The sequence below is a fragment of the Jaculus jaculus genome, chromosome 9 (genome assembly GCF_020740685.1).
Source record: "Jaculus jaculus isolate mJacJac1 chromosome 9, mJacJac1.mat.Y.cur, whole genome shotgun sequence".
Classification (NCBI taxonomy): domain Eukaryota; kingdom Metazoa; phylum Chordata; class Mammalia; order Rodentia; family Dipodidae; genus Jaculus; species Jaculus jaculus.
The window spans coordinates 133,024,731-133,042,134 of NC_059110.1; the positions used below are offsets into that span (position 1 = coordinate 133,024,731).

The 17,404-nt window shown below is 44.5% G+C and overlaps 1 protein-coding gene across 9 annotated transcripts in view; it reads left to right on the plus strand.

Moving 5' to 3' along the window:
• Bptf (bromodomain PHD finger transcription factor) overlaps positions 1-17,404 on the plus strand; it is a 137,607-nt gene that overhangs the window by 97,226 nt on the left and 22,977 nt on the right. For 4 of the 9 annotated variants that reach the window (XM_045158567.1, XM_045158571.1, XM_045158568.1 and 1 more), the window contains 8 exons: positions 238-280; positions 4,573-4,816; positions 5,143-5,304; positions 5,524-5,675; positions 7,821-7,929; positions 11,339-11,556; positions 12,848-13,067; positions 14,731-15,647. In XM_045158567.1, the coding sequence (XP_045014502.1) occupies positions 238-280; positions 4,573-4,816; positions 5,143-5,304; positions 5,524-5,675; positions 7,821-7,929; positions 11,339-11,556; positions 12,848-13,067; positions 14,731-15,647 (2,065 nt within the window). The remainder of the gene's footprint in view (positions 1-237; positions 281-4,572; positions 4,817-5,142; positions 5,305-5,523; positions 5,676-7,820; positions 7,930-11,338; positions 11,557-12,847; positions 13,068-14,730; positions 15,648-17,404) is intronic. The other 5 variants (XM_045158569.1, XM_045158577.1, XM_045158573.1 and 2 more) reach the window with 3 other exon arrangements.

The window sequence follows — 17,404 nt, forward strand, 5'->3', positions numbered from 1 at the left end:
CTCTACCTCAGGGTAGTGATCCTCCTACCTCCGCCTCCCAAGTGCTGGGATTAAAGGAGTGCACCACCACACCCGGCTTCTTATCTGTTAGAATTTAATTATCATAACTGCTTATTTTTATTAGAAAGAATTTTATGCCTTTGTATAATATGAAAGTTAACCAGATTTCATTTATATTGTTTCCCAGGTAATCTGGTAGGGTATTTCTGATAAATTGCTCCTTTTTTTTCCCTGCAGAGTGGAGAAAGAAAAGGCGCAAGCTGTTGAGCAGCAGGCTAAGGTTAGTGGACATACGGCTGGACAAGATGAAGGCCAAGGGGAGGCGTCCTCAGCCCAGAGCAAGGCTCCTCCCACCGCACGGTTTCCTTTCTAGCCAGTTCATGCACACCATAAGCCTAGTAACTATATTTTCCACGTGGAATTTTAAGTGTACCTTACATTTCATAAATTAAAGATGACTCTATGATACATGAAGCTGTGGTTTTGCAGATAACATGCATAGATGAAGGACAAGAGAAAAAAATTCTCTTACCGTGTCAAGTTCTTTAGGGGTAGATCCCAGAAATATTTTTATCTTGGGAATTCTAATAATCAGTGGTCATAAAGCCATTGATGATTTCTAGGTATTTCTGTACTGTAAGTAATAAACTGTATGTGCCTTTGAGATTCAAGGAAAAGATGCTTATTTCTATTGAGAAGATACTTTAAATTGCTTGCCATTTTAAGTCTAAAAACTTAGAGAATATAGATAAGTCTATGTATTTTTACATTATTGACATAACACATAAATAATTAAGCCAGCCCAAGTATGTGGCATCTTCAGCAACAGGGTCTTACCATCTATTTCTGGTGGGAAACCAACAGCCTCAGCAATGGCCTGTAATGTTTTGGGGCCATCAGGGACCTCCCTGGCCAATGACTCACTGGAAGGTATCCTATCCCTGGCACTGAAAATTTTCTAGCAACAGTCTATAGCTCCTGAGTGTTCCATTGTCCAAAAAACGGAGGATTCCATATGATTTATTTATATCCTCTTAGATTTTGATTAGCCCTCCCTCCACCTTTCCTTTACTCAATCTCTTCCCCTGACCTCACTTTGGGCCTTTTCACTGCCATTAATCTATTCTTCTACTTATATATATATATATATATATACACAATACCATTCTATTAAGTATGCCCTCCCTTCTTTTCTGTTCCCTTTATATCTCTTTTCTAGCTTACTGGCCTCTGTTACTGAGTTTTTTCCTTCTCACATAGAAGCCCAGTCATCTGTATGTAGGATCCACATACAAGAGAGAACATGTGGCGCTTGGTTTTCTGGGCCTGGGTTACCTCACTTAGTATAATCCTTTCCAGATCCATCCATTTTCCTGAAAATTTCATAACTTCATTTTTCCTTTACTGCTGAGTAGAACTCCATTGTGTAAATGTGCCATATCTTCATTTTCCACTCATCAGTTGAAGGACATCTAGGCTGGTTCCATTTCCCAGCTATTGTGAATTGAGCTGCAATAAACATGGCTAAGCAAGTATTTCTAAGGTAATGAGATGAGTCCTTAGGATATATGCCTAGGAGTGCTATAGCTGGGTCATATGGTAGATCAAGTTTTAGCTGTCTTAGGAACCTCCACACTGATTTCCACAATGGCTGGACCAGATTGCATTCCCACCAGCAGTGTGCAAAGAGCTCTGGTGTGAGTGGAAAGTCACCTCACCCGGCTTTTCCTGCGGCTCAAGTTGAGCCTGGCCGCTATGGCCCTGGTGGACCTGGTGCCGCCGCTGCTGGAGCCGCTTCTGCCAGCCTGTGTGGCTCTGGATGCTCAGTATCTCTCCTACTTCTCTGCTGCCATTTTAATTTCTGATACACCTCACCTTTTAGTAAGTGTGTATTTTGCTGGGGTTTATTTGGCCTTTTCTCCCCTAGGCTGCTTTGGCGTGGTTCTTTCGCTGCCATCTTAACCAGAAGTCTACAAAAGTAATCTTTAAAAAATTGGTATAGTGGGGCTGGAAGATGGCTTAGCGGTTAAGGTGCTTGCCTACAAAGCCTAAGGACCCAGGTTCAGTCATTTAGGTCCCATGTAAGCTAGATGCACATGGTGGCACACGTGTCTGGAGTTTGTTTGCAGTTGGTGGAGGCCCTGCTGTGCCCATATTCTCTCTCCCTCCTTTTTTTTTCTCTCTCTCAAATAAATAAATAGGAGGAAAAAAATTGATAGGGCACCATAGGTGAGTGGTTTGCACCACAAGGTAGAATAGCTTTGGAATCAGATCTTAATAGATTTTACTTGTCTGTTTTTTGTTTTTTTGTTTGTTTTTTTTTTAATTATTTTATGAGATAGGTCTCGCTGTAGCCCATACTGGCCAGCATCTCATCATGTAGCCCAAGCTGGTTTTCTACTCATGGCAATTCTCTTGCCTCAGATTCCCAAGTAGTGAGATTATTGACATAATCCATCACACCCAACTCTTATTTTCTTATTTTGAGAAAGGCTATCTCTTTGTAGCCCAGGCTGGTCTCAAAATTGATACAGGGGCTGGAGAGATGGCTCAGCAGTTGAAGGCACTGCTTTCAAAAGTGATGCAGTCCTCCTGCCTCATCCTCCCCAGTGGATCTTGGTAGACTAAACACAGCTCTATCATGAGTTAGTGCTGTGTGCTTGAGTGAATTAAACAACCTTTGTGAGCCTAAATTTCCTTATCTTTCAGGTTCCTATCGCATAGCAGCCACCATGAGTGGTAAAGCATGGCAGTGAAGGACAGCATCTGTCCCCATGTTTGATATGAACCCCCATTATTTTTATGTGTGGGCTTCACTGTCTTCCAAGGCTTTAGCAGTTTGTAATGAAATATGTACAAATTACCTTAAACTTGTTTTCTTTGCCTGTTTTTTTTTTGGTTTTTCGAGGTAGGGTCTCATTCTTAGCCCAGGCTGACCTGGAATTCACTATGGAGTCTCAGGGTGGCCTTGAACTCACGGTGATCCTCCTACCTCTGCCTCCCAAGTGCTGGGATTAAAGGTGTGCGCCACCATGCCCGGCTTTTTTTTTTTTTTTTTTTGAGAAGGTGTCACTACTTAGGATAGACAGATCTTGAATTCTCAATCCTCTTGACTCTGCGTGCTAAGTGCTGGGATTACAAATGTGCTTCACCACACCAAATTTAACTGTGTGTGTGTGTGTGTGTGTGTGTGTGTATGTGTTTAATTTCTTTTAAGTTTTTTTTTTTTTTGATTGACAACTTCCATAATCATAGTCCAATAAACCATGATAATTACCTCTCCTCCCTGACTTCCCCTTCAAAAGTCCCCTCTCCATCATATACCTTCCCCTCTCAATTACTCTCTCTTTTATTCTGATGTCATCATCTTTTCCTCCTATTATAAGGGTGTAGTTAGGTAGTACTAGGCATTGCAAGGTCACAGATATCCAGGCCATTTTGTCTCTGGAAGACTGCATTGTAAGCAGTTGTACCCTTACTTTGGCTCTTACATTCTTTCTGCCACCTCTTCTACAATGGATCTTGAGCTTTAGAAGGTGCGATAGAGATGTTTTAGTGCTGAACATTCCTTTGTCACTTCTTCTCAGTACTCTGGTGCCGTTTGAATCATCTCAGAGGTCACTGCCATCTGAAAAGAGAAACTTTTCTACCCCAAAATTGAGAGTAGCACTAATATATGAGTAAGAATGATAAGTGAAGGACTTACTGGGCAGTTTGGTAAGCGTAGTATATTCATTTAGCCAGACACCAGCAGGTGTTACACCTCTGGGGCTCATGACCTCCCTTCGTAGGTACCAGGCACGTATTCCCCCCTTGGAGCGGCTTCTAATCCAATTAGTGAGCAGTTGGTTTCCACCGTAACAGACATGCCACTATTGCACCCATTGTCTCATTTGGCCTGGCTGGCCAAACTTAGGCTTTTAGTGTCCACTGTTGTTTATCTCCCCTGATGACTGCTCTCTCCTATAGGGTTGCTTGTAGCGTAGCTTTTTTCCAGCTTTCTGTCAGTTGATTTTCATTTTTATTTTTATGTTTTGAGTTACTAGGTTCTGATCCCAGGGTCTAACATATACAGGAAAATAGTCTACCAACTAAGCTATATCCTCAGCAACCCTGTGGGCTTTTTGTTTTGTTTTGGTGTTTCAAGATAGTGTCTTGTTCCAGCCCAGGCTGACCTGGAATTCACTATGTAGTCTCAGGCTGGCCTTGAACTCACACAAGACTCCCACCTCTGTCTCCCAAGTGCTGGGATTTAAAACGTGTGCCATTACCAGAAAGGAATTTTTTATGCAGAACTATTTTGAGACAATATAGGGATGGTCAACACTCCATGATGTGTCCCCACCCCTTCCTGAGCAATGGTTGCTGGGAGAGGGAGCCATTCTCTTCATTGTATCCACTCATGGGGAGAAGGGCAGAAGAAGGGGTTCAGAGGGAGTAGGGGGATAAGAAAGGCTAAAGGGGGGCCTATAAGCTTATGCTACCATATATATATACATATATATATGAAGTTGTCAAAGAACAAATAAGAAGAACCGATTTGGCTCACATTTTCTCTCCCACACTTTTCAGAAACGAATGGAACAACAGAAGCCTGCAGCCATCATAGCCTCTGCTACCTCCCCAACAAGCAGTGCAGCCGCCACCTCTCCAGCACAGAAGGTCGTGGTGGCCCCCTTAAGCGGCTCCGTCACACCAGGAACCAAAATGGTACTAGCTACTAAAGTTGCCTCTCCAGCTGCTGTCACGTTCCAGCAAAACAAGAACTTCCATCAGACCTTTGCCACGTGGGTGAAGCAGGGCCAGTCAAACTCAGGTATACTGCCACGGTAAAATAAAGCACCCCTTTCATTGAAGAAAAGGCATTTTTAACCCTTACCTACTGAATTGAAACATTTGTTTAGAATGTTGTTTTTTCCCTTCAGCTGCTTGATCAGCTAGTATTCATGATGATACATTGCAGGGCTCTCCTCTGTTACATTATTTCACTTTCAACATCTACATCGCTCACTATGGAGAGGATTGTCTTTATTAAAGATACAAAATGAGCCACATTTCATGCATTGGTGCCCTTCCTAGAAGTCACTACGTTGCTGGTTATTTTAAAAACTAAAGCTTATTAAATGTCTTATACCCCATTAGCCACCAGCACAGCTGCCACACCTGCTACAACCATTGCCAGCACAGGTCAGACGTTCCAAATTACAGGCAGTCCAGTCACTATGGCAGGAAAAGTAATTACCAAACTGCCACTTCCTGCAAACAGCAAGATTGTCGCTGTAAATGTGCCAGCAACACAAGGAGGTAAGGGAGACGTGAAGAGTTGTCATTCACACTTGCCAGATCATACTGTTGCCATTATTTCTCATTTCCTTTCACTTACTTCAGTCGTCAGATCGATCTCACATTCTATGTAGCCACTATGAATCCCTGCCACACGTAGTTTCTCCTCAGAAACCAAAGAACACCTGGTGCTTTTCCTCAAAGGGACAGCTGTTCATTACTTCTTCATCTCTTTTGAAGGCGTTGTTCAAGTACAGCAGAAAGTCCTGGGTATCATTCCATCAAGTACAGGTACCAGTCAGCAAACCTTTACTTCATTCCAGCCCAGGACGGCAACCGTCACTATCAGGCCCAACACTGCAGCCTCTGGAGCAGCCAGCAGCCCGTCACAAGTAAGCACTATTCCAGGCTCGGTTTGCTTCGGGGTGCTGAGCACACCAACGTGAAGTGTGGTCATACCCTCTTCAAACATTAGCCCCGTTGATGTTCCGTCACTTTGACGTAATCTATGCCAAAGAACGAGTTCGGGAAACAGCCATTTGTTTTATTTCTGACAAGCAAACCTGGCACATAAAATATTCACTTTAAAACTTAATTAACAGCATGTTAATATATTGTATGAGCAATAATTATTTCCCAGTATTTTATCTATACTTTTAAAAAATAATTTATTTGTTTGTTTATTTATTTATTTATTGGAGAGAGAGAGAATGAGTATGTCAGGGCCTCCATCCACAATAAACGAATTCCAGACACATACACCTCCTTGTGCCTCTGACTTACATGGGTCCTGGGGAGTTGAATCTCGGTCCTTAGGCTTCACAGGCAAGTACCTTAACTGCTAAGCCATCTCTCCAGCCCCATTCCCAGTATTTTATAAAGGAGATTTAATAAAGCCAGGTATAGCGGGAGGTGGAGGCAGGAGGAACAGACATTCAAGTTCATCTTCAGTTACTTAGCAAGTTTGAGGTCAGCTTGGTCTAGAGACTCTTATCTCATCAGAAAGAAAAGAAAGAAAACTTTTGCCAGGGGTGGTGCCTGTATACCTTTAATCCTAGCACTTGGGAGGCTGAGGCAGGAGGACTGCTGTGAGTTGGAGACTAGAGTGAGACCCTACCTCAAAAAAAGAAAGAAAAAATTTTTTACCTAGGTTTCCTTGGCCTTATGGCAAGTTTGCCAATCTAAATGGTAATAAAAATATTGACATTGCTTTTTAAGAATGGATAAATAAGCCAGGCGTGGTGGCGCACGCCTTTAATCCCAGCACTCGGGAGGCAGAGGTAGGAGGATCGCTGAGAGTTTGAGGCCACCCTGAGACTACATAGTGAATTCCAGGTCAGCCTGAGCCAAAGTGAGACCCTACCTCGAAAAACCAAAAAAAAAAAAAAAAAGAATGGATAAATATACCAGAATTGTACAGAAGCTCATACCTTTCTCTGTGTTTTGATGAATCACTCAAAGAAATACACTGTGCATCCTATCCTAATGAAGAAATAGAGTAATGGAAGCCAGGCATGGTGGCACACGCCTTTAATTCCAGTATTCAAGGGCAGAGGTCAGAGTATCACTGTGAGTTCGAGGCCAGCCTGAGACTACATAGTGAATTCTAGGTCAGCCTGGGCAAGAGTGCAACCCTACCTCTAATAACCAAAGAAAAGAAAAGAAATGGGATAATGGGCAGGATATGTGGCTCAGTTGGTAGAGGGCTTGCGTAGCATTCAGCAAGCCTAGGTTTAATCTCTAGCACTGCATAAACCAGGCGTAGCACATACCTATAATTCCAGCTCTTAGAAGGTAGGAGGATGAGAACTTCAGGGTTATCCTCAGTTACATAAGGCTACATGAGACCCTGCCTCAAACAGGAAAAAGAAATCCAATGGAAAATACTGTCTGCATATACCATGAGATAGATCATTTCCTTGGTATTAGTGTTACGGAAAAGGTTTCAAGTTTGCAGTCTTGAAAATATTCTAGCTCCACCTCTGAAATTGAAGCTGTTCTCCGCTCTCCTTGTTGGTGTCTCATCTTATTACAGTCTCTAAGGTACAGTCACAGATCAGTGCCCAGAGAAGTAAGAGGGGCGCTTTCCTGTGAGGGGCAGTTGTAGAGCGGGGCGTGCTGGGTCCTGTTAGTCCACAGGCTGCGTGTGGTGTCGACAGCAAGGAATCCATGTGATTATGTTTGAGTTAAGGCTTCCATCTTTATGCCTAATATAATTTAAAATGTAACATTCAAAGTGGTCTCATTTCTTAGACGTTTTTCCCTATAGAATGGTTAACACTCTTGTGTTCTAAGTCCATTGTGCTGTAGTATTTTCAAAGCATTTTATTTTTTTTATTTTTTTATTTTTTGGTTTTTCAAGGTAGGGTCTCACTCTGGTCCAGGCTGAGCTGGAATTAACTCTGTAGTCTCAGCGTGGCCTTGAACTCACAGCGATCCTCCTACCTCTGCCTCCCGAGTGCTGGGATTAAAGGCGTGCGCCACCACGCCCGGCTCTTTTCAAAGCATTTTAATTCGTTGCTTTTTGTCATTTACAGGTAATCACTGGGCCTCAGATCCGCCCTGGTATGACGGTGATTAGAACACCACTCCAACAGCCAACACTAGGAAAGGCAATTATTCGAACACCTGTGATGGTGCAGCCAGGTATCCCTGCCTCCAGTATTATCGTTTGTGTTTACCACTTGTCCGGATGTCTGCAGCAAGCCTCTGTATTTGGCGCTCCTGTACATTTGAAATAGCAACTTGAATTAGTACTTGCGCTCTACGTTTCTAATCCACTGTGGGATGCATCCATACGTAGTTCTTCATTCTTAGCACTGCCAATAAAACAAAAATAGGTTTACATATGCTTAAAAGTATTAAAAAAAAAAGCCACACATGGTAGTGTACGCCTTTAATTCCAGCACTTGAGAGGCAAAGGTAGGAAAATCTCTGTGAGTTCAAGGCCAGCCTGGGACTACAGAGTGAGTCCCAGGTCAGCCTGGACTATAGTAAGAACTCTACCTCAAAAAAACAGAAACACAAAAAGTGTAAAAGAAACCTTTTAATAAATGTCATACATAAGTTCAAATCACTGAGGTAAAGAAAATTAGGCACAGTTTGCATGTGAAAGGCAGATTAGGGCAACAGCTAAGAAACATGAAACACAAAACAAAATGTCCAAGGCAGTGCCAAGCCTCCATTTCTCACAATTAATATAAGTAGGTTTAAAAAAATGACCAGATTGCGGGCTGGAGAGATGGCTTAGCAGTTAAGGCATTTGTTTGCAAAGCCAAAGGACCCATGTTCAACTCCCCAGGACCCGCATAAGCCAAATGCTAGAGTTCATTTGCAGTGACTGGAGGCCCTCATGTGGCCATTCTCTATCTGCCTCTTTCTCTCTCTCAAAAACTATATATATATAATTTTTTTTTTTTAATGACCTGCATAAGACCCCAGGTTCAATCCCAGTACCACTACAAGTAAGATTGAAGAGGGGTTTTTGTTTGTTTGTTTGTTTTGTTTTTTGAGGTAGAGTCTCACTCTAGCTCAGGCCAACCTGGAATTCACTATGTAGTCTCAGGGTGGTCTCGAACTCACAGCAATCCTCCTACCTCTGCCTCCCAAGTGCTAGGATTAAAGGCATGCGCCACCATACCTGGCTCTGGTTCACCTTTTCTTAACATTTAGCTCAGCACAAAAATTTAAGAGCAGAGGAACTAGGGAGGTACATGAGTTGATATATGCTGTCCTTGGAAGTATGAGGACCTGAGTTCAGTCTGCAGTGGCCAGGTCCATTCTGGCTTGGAGGTGTACAACTGGAATCCCAGTTGTACTAGGTAGGTAGCAATAAGTAGGTGTCTGGAGCTTATGGATAACCAGTCTAGCCAAATTGGTGAACTCCTGGCCAATAAGAGACCTTCTTTCAAAGAGAGGTTGGCAGTATTTCTAAGAATGACACCAAGATTGTTCTCTGCCCACCACACATGCACATACATGTAGGCCTACAGACATGAAAACACACACACATCATGCACACATTTATTGAACAAGGATTTTTTTTTTAATATTTGTTCATTTTTTAAATTTATTTGTTTGAGAGCGACGACACAGAGAGAAAGACAGATAGAGGGAGAGAGAGAGAATGTTTGTGCCTGGGCTTCCAGCCACTGCAAACGAACTCCAGATGTGTGCGCCCCCTTGTGCATCTGGCTAACGTGGGACCTGGGGAACCGAGCCTCGAACCGGGGTCCTTAGGCTTCACAGGCAAGTGCTTAACCGCTAAGCCATCTCTCCAGCCCTGAACAAGGATTTTTTTATTTTATTTTATTTATTTGAAAGTGGCAGACACAGAGAGAAAGACAGATAGAGGGAGAGAGAGAAAATGGACGTGCCAGGGCTTCCAGCCTCTGCAAACGAACTCCAGATGTGTGCGCCCCCTTGTGCATCTGGCTAACGTGGGACCTGGGGAACGGAGCCTCGAACCGGGGTCCTTAGGCTTCACAGGCAAGCACTTAACCGCTAAGCCATCTCTCCAGCCCTGAACAAGGATTTTTACCATGCATTATTTTACCAAGAATATATGACAAATATTCTAAATCTAAAAATATGCTTGATTTTGTTTTGTACAGTAGTATGAAACTAGCAAAAAATGCATATAAAGGAATATGTATTTGTATTCATGGAAAGAAAAGACAGGAAATAAGCTGGGTGTGGTGGCACACTCCTTTAATACCAGCACTCGGGAGGCAGAGGTAGGAGGATCGCCATGAGTTCAAGGCCACCCTGAGACTCCATAGTGAATTCCAGGTCAGCCTGGGCTAGAGTGAAACCCTAGCTCAAACAAACAAACAAACAAAAAAGACAGGAAATAAATACCAAAACTTTAGAAATTTGATGTTAAGGGTTAATTAATAAAAATCTATATTTGTCAAATTAGCTAACAAGTAATTATTCTTAGCAATAGGGAGAGTGTTTTACTTTTCTTGGTGGGGGGGAGAAGGATAGTTTTTTTTTTCATGCTTTTTGTTTTGTTTTGTTTTGTTTTTTGACACAGTGTCACCCCATAGCCACGGCTGGCCTGGAATCCACTATGTAGTTCAAGGTGGCCTCAAACTTGCATCATTCTTCCTGTCTTATCCTCTGGAGTGCTACTGGGATTACAGGCTAAAAAATTAGGAGCCATTTCTGCAGAAGTTCAGTAGCTCTTTAGCCAGCAGTTACTATGAAGGTGTTCTTTGAGCACTTGGCCCTGGGCTTGAGGTTGTAGCGGTGCTTGCCCCCTATTTCTCCCTAACCAGAGGAGCTGGAAGAGAAGCTCATTTACAAACACAGTAGTCCAGGATATTGGGTTTTATATACTTTGCTAAGTTTAGTGGCACAGGTGTGTAAGCTCAGCACTCATGAGGTAGACGCAGGAGCATCAGGAGTCCAAGGTTCTGTGCTGCATAGTAAGTTCCAAGCCAGCCTGGGCTACTTAGAACTTGTTGCAAAGGACACCTCCCCGCTTTAAAACAGAAACAAAGACAAACTGAATTTTTCCCATTAAAGTTCATATGAAATTGAATATTCCTATATTTCTAAGAGAATCCTTACAAATGGCATCTTTTGCATATTCATTTTTGTTATCATTTTGGATTTAGATTTGTGGAAGGACTATTGTTTTTTCATTATGCTACAGATAGTAGAAACTGGATACTGACTGTGTATCAATTGAATAGATATAGACCCAGTACCGCCAGGTGGGTCATTGGCTGTGGTCCTACCTAATGTCCAAATGCTTTCTTGAGTTGGGCATGGTGGTGCACACCTTTAATTCCAGGAGGCAGAGGTAGGAAGATCACCTTGAGTTCAAGGCCACCCTGAGACTACACAGTGAATTCTAGGTCAGCCTGGGCTAGAGCGAGACCCTACCTCAGAAAGCAAAACAAAATAACAAACAAATCCATACCTGAGTGGTTGGCATGCAGATGCTGAAAATTCAGATAATCTATACTCCTCTCAAGTATTGAGCTGTTTTAATTCATAATAGGTTAAGGGTGTATAAACACAGGGTGTTCTGCTGTTTGTGCAGGTGCTCCCCAACAAGTGGTGACTCAGATCATCAGAGGACAGCCCGTTTCTACTGCCATCTCTGCCCCAAGCGCAGCTTCCTCGTCGCCTGGGCAGAAGAGCTTAACGCCGGCACCGGCGGCCGGGAGTCTGCAGCCTTCAGCCACACCGCCCCCTCGTCCTCAGCAAGGACAGGTCAAGCTCACCATGGCGCAGCTCACGCAGCTCACACAGGGCCATGTAAGTAATGTGCTTTCACTTGAAATGTGGCCTCATTCATTCTTGGTATAAATGTTAAATACATCTACTTCTTTTAATCAGCTAAAAAAATGTACTTTTCTTTTAAAGAATATATTTGTTTGAAGAGGGGGAGGGAGAGAAAGTGGCAGACAGCAAGAGAGCGAGTGTGAATGCACCAGGGCCTCCTGCCACTGACAATGAACTCCAGATGCATGCACTACTCTGCGCTTTGCATGGACCCTGGAGAATGGAGCCCAGGCCATTAGGCCCTGCAAGCGAGCACCTCCAGCTGCTGAGCCATTTCTCCAGCCCCCTACATTCGGGTCTCTCTCTCTCTCTCTCTCTCTCTCTCTCTCTCTCTCTCAAATAAATAAATAAATAAATAAATAAAAAGAAAAAATATTTTCAAAAGAAAAGGAACTCTAGCTGGGCCTGGTCATGTGAGCCTGTAATTCTAGTTACTAAGGATACTGAGGCAGAAAGTTGGCAAGTTCAAAGCCATCTCGGGCTATAGAGTGACACCCCGTTTAAAAAAAAAATCAAAATCAAAGCCGGGCGTGATGGCACACACCTTTAATCCCAGCACTCGGGAGGCAGAGGTAGGGGGTTGCCATGAGTTTGAGGCCACCCTGAGACTCTATAGTGAATTCTAGGTCAGCTTGGGCCAGAGTGAGACCCTACCTCAAAACTCAGGGAGATGGCTTAGCATTTACAAGCAATTACTTACAAAAGCTGCTGGCCTGGATCCAGTTCCCTAGTATCCCACACAGGGTCAGATGCCCAAAATGGTGTATACATCTGTGTTTGCAGTGACAAGAAGGAAAGCTCTGGGATGCCCCTCCCTCCTTTTTCCTCTCTCCTCTCCTCCCTCCCTCCCCCTCAAATAAATAAATTAAAATGATAACTTTTTGAAAACAAAGACTAAAATGAAGGCATTAAAGTGGATCATTCATTCATAGCAGTCCTCTGCTCGGCCTCTGTGCTGAGATTAACGTCAGCTCAGGGCCTTTTCTGTAGATATTGGGAGATTTGGACCTGGTGGTGCTTGTGCAGATACCTGGTTTCCGTTTTGGAGAGTTTGGACTGGAATTTTGAAGTGTTGGTATTTTGTTTAGTTTTTCCACTAAGGAACCCAGATACCTTTACTGTAGCTTGTCTAGGTTTTTCTGATACCACTGTATAGATACTCAAATATGTTAGAGGATCATTATAGCATACAAGTGCTTCAGCAACAGTGCTGTGGAGATTGGTGCTTTGAACAGTGTTTACTACTTGTGTGCTTTTTCCACAGGGCGGCAGTCAAGGTCTGACAGTCGTAATTCAAGGACAAGGCCAAACCACTGGGCAGTTGCAGCTGATCCCACAGGGGGTGACCGTGCTCCCAGGGCCCGGCCAGCAGCTCATGCAAGCCGCAATGCCGAATGGCACCGTTCAGAGATTCCTCTTCACCCCCTTGGCGACAGCCACCACTGCGGCCAGCACCACCACCACCCCCACTTCTACAACAGCAGGTAGAACTTCAGTCATTCAGACGCCACTTGTTGCTGGGCTAACGGAGAACAGGGGACCAGTTCTCACCTCTAGGATGTGAGCTTAACAGTTGATACAGTGTTAGAACTTCTCAGTCATTCCTTGTCTTTTGCTTTTTTTTTTTTTAATTTTAATTTTTATTCATTTGTTTGAGAGAAAGAGGCAGATAGAGAATGGGCATGCCAGGGCCTCCAGCCACTGCAAACAAACTCCAGATGTGGGTCCTGGGGATGTGAACCTGGGTCCTTTGGCTTTGCAGGCAAGTGCCTTAACCACTAGGCAATCTCTCATGTCCATGTCTTGTTCTTATGTAACCCCCCCCCCCCCGGGAAAACAGTAAACAAAACAAAATAAGAAAGCACATAAAGAGGGGCTCAAAATAAAGGATACCAGGCTGGAGAACTGGCTTAGCAGTTAAGGCATTTACTTGCATAGCCAAAGGACCCAAGTTCAATTTCCCTGTACCCAAGTAAGCCAGATGCACAAGGTGGCACAAGTGTCTAGAGCTCATTTGCAGTGGCTAGAGGGCCTATCATGCCCATTCACTCACTATCTAATGCTATCTCTCTCTCTCTCTCTTTTTTTTTTAATTTTGTTCAGTTTTATTTATTTATTTGAGAGTGACAGAGAAAGAAAGAGGCAGATAGGGGGAGAGAGAGAGAGAGAATGGGCGTGCCAGGGCCTCCAGCCACTGCAAACGAACTCCAGACGCGTGTGCCCCCTTGTGCATCTGGCTAATGTTGGTCCTGGAGAATCGAGCCTTGAACCGGGGTCCTTAGGCTTCACAGGCAAGTGCTTAACCGCTAAGCCATCTCTCCAGCCCATCTCTCTCTCTCTCTCTCTCTCTCTCTCTCTCTCTCTCTCTTAAATAAATAAATAAAATAATGGATACCATGATAATTGCCTAAACTAGGCCCTGATGGAGTTCTGGAGGTGAGTTCAGAGAGGCTGCAGCTCAGAACCTCATCAAGAGCTCCATGCCCAGATCACTTTGTGAGCCTTCTGCCCCTGGGTCATAGGAGAAAAGTGAGGCCTTGGTGTAGTCTGAACACCAAATGACTTCCAGGGGCTGAGCCTATTGTTAGAATCTGCTGTGTGCAGAGTTAGAGAAGGGTACAGACAACATCACAAAACACGGTCTTAACTTCCTGGTTGAGGAAAGTCCTAACCTGAGTATGTGTGTGTGTGTGCTCGCCAGGTCTCACATTTTGAGAAAATCCCCCTTTAAAAAAATAAAAAAGCCGGGTTTAATGGCGAACACCTTTAATCCCAGCACTCAAGAGGCGGAGGTAGGAGAATTGCAGTGAGTTCGAGGCCAGCCTCGAGACTAAAGAGTGAATTCCAGGTCAGCATGGAATAGAAAGAGATCCTACCTCGGGGGAAAAAATAATTACTTACTTCTGAGAGAGAAAGGGGCAGATGGAGAATGGGCATGCCTGGGCCTCTAGCTGCTGCAAATGAACTCCAGGTGTACTCAGTGCCTTGTGCATCTGGCTTATGTGGGTCCTGGGGAATCAAACCTGTTTCCTTTGGCTTTGCAGGCAAGGGCCTTAACTGCTAAGCCAGCTCTCCAGCCCTGAAAATCCCCTTCTTTAACCACAGTTTTCCATTCTAGACTAATGAACATTGTCTTTCCTTTTCCAGGGTCAAGTGAGCAGAAACAGAGTAAATTGTCACCGCAGATGCAGGCACCGCAAGCCAAAGTCCTGCCGCCAGCTCAGTCACCAAGTGTGAGTCCTGCTGAAGCCCAGCCACAGACTGCTCAGCCTGCAGCACAGCCCCCGTCCCCACCGCGGCCCCCATCCCCAGCTCAGCCCGAAGCTCAAACGCAGCCTGAAGTCCAAACCCAGACAGCTGTCTCACCCCCTGTCCCTTCTGAAGCACAACCCATCCAAGCCCAGTCATCTAAACCCCAAGTTGCAGCACAGTGTCAGCCTCAGAGTCATGTCCAAGGACAGTCTCCCGTGCGTGTCCAGAGCCCACCACCACAGACTCGAACACGTCCATCAACTCCATCCCAAGTTTCTCCTGGACAGCAGCCCCAGGTTCAGACTGCACCCTCCCAGCCGATTCCAATTCCGCCCCCCACATCTCTGCAGACACCTTCCCAAGGCCAGCCACAGTCACAGCCCCAGGTACAGTCTTCAAGTCAAACTCTTTCGTCAGGACAAACGTTAAATCAAGTGACTGTTTCGTCCCCATCCCATCCTCAGCTTCCGAGTCAGCAGCCGCAGCCCCAAGTCATTGCTGTGCCTCCACTGCAGCAAGTCCAGGTCCTCTCTCAGATCCAGCCGCAGGTGGTGGCTCAGATACAGGCTCAGCAAGGGGGTGTGCCCCAGCAGATCAAACTGCAGTTGCCTGTTCAGATCCCGCAAAGCAGTGCTGTGCAGCCTCACCACACTCAGAACGTGGTCACAGTGCAGGCAGCCAGTGTGCAAGAGCAGTTGCAGAGGGTTCAGCAACTCAGGGAGCAGCAGCAAAAGAAGAAGCAGCCGCACATAGACATTAAGCGTGAACACAGCCTCCAAGCTTCTAACCAAAGTGAAATCATTCAGAAACAGGTAAAGTGACCACGTCAAAAGCAGCATGTTCGGTAGCTTGAGGTGTCGTGCCATGTGGTAGACCTCATCTGGTGGCGTTAGGCTCCTAGACAAGACGCAGTCGTCGATGTTCAAGCTTAGGTGAGGCACTGGTTGGACAGAGAAACCCTGGATTGGCTCTGCTAGTTTGGGTCTCCTTGTTGGTTATTTAAGAGTCAGAGCTTATGTGAAACCATGTTTTCTCTGGGGAAAATAAAGATGGGAAGGTTAGAGACCTGAGTTTAAGTATCGCTGATAGAAAACTGGAATTGATGGTTGAAGCCACTTGCAGATATCATAGCAACTCATTGGAAATTATTTATAATTGTCATTCCTTAATTTGTTTATCAAGTAAGCAAATTGTAGACAAACTGAATCCATTTGCATTACTTGCCACACCTTTGAAAAAATATTTTTTAAATAGATTTGTTTATTTATGAATGTATGTACAAGCAGAGAGAGACAGAGAGAACGGGCATGCCAGGACCTCCAGCCATTGTCACCTAATTCCAGATGCATGTGTCTCCTGATGCATCTGACTTTACATGGGTACTGAGGAATCAAACCTAGGTTGTTAGGCTTTGCAGGCAAGGTCCTTAACCACTGAGCAATATCTCAAGCCCTAAAAAATGGTTTTAAACCCACATATTTTCTTTTTGTGTGTGTGTGGTGTGGTGGGAGAGAGTCTTGCTCCAGCCCAGGCTGACGTGGAACTCACTATGGAGTCTCAGGATGGCCTCAAACTCACAGTGATCCTCCCATCTTTGCTTCCCATGTGCTGGTATTAAAGGCATGCACCCATCTCTAGTTTGTTTCTGTTTTTCTTTGGTTTTTTGAGGTAGGGTTTTACTCTGGCCCAGGCTGACTGGAACTCACGGTGACCCTCCTATGTCTGCCTCCCAAGTGCTGGGATTAAAGACGCCACCATGCCTGGCTGTAATTTTTTTTAAATATTTCATTTATTTATTTATCTGACAGAAAGTGAAAGAGGCAGAGAGAGAGAATGGGTACGCCAGGGCCTCCAACCTCTGCAAACGAATTCCAGACGCATGCTCCACCTTGTGCATCTGTCTTACGTGGGTCCTGGGGAATTGAACTAAGGTCCTTTGGCTTTGCAGGCAAGTGCCTTAACCACTAAGCCACCTCTCCAGTCTTCCCCCCCACCCCGCCTTTATTTATTTGAGAGAGAAAGAGAATGAGTGCACCAGGGCCTCCAGCCACTGCAAATGAACTCCAGACATGAAGTGATTTCAGTGAAATTCAATGAATTTCAATGAAATTGAAGTCATGCTGGGCATGGTGGTGCACACCTTTAATCTCAACACTCAGGAGTTAGAGGTAGGTGGATAACTGTGAGTTTGAGGCTAGCCTAAACTATATACTGAATTCTAGTTCAGCCTGGGCTAGAGTAGGACCTTACCTTGAAAACCTAAAAGACAGAGAGAGAGAGAAGTCACATGGAACACGTGCAAATGCATTATGCCGCAGCGCGCAGTGCTATGTAATCTGTAAATAATGGGTTCCTCCAGGACTCGTCTGTCTTTATGACCATGGGGCCAACTGTAAAATCAGGGCCTGCAAGCAAACATGTCAAAAGCCTTTGGAGCGTGATAGTTGGGAAATTTGGGCTGTTTTCCATTTCAGTAAATTGGGTTTGTTGTGTCTCAGTATTTGTAAGATTACCCCTGTGGTTCAGTGCTGTGATGAAGAATAAGGTAATATCAGCTGGACGTGGTGCC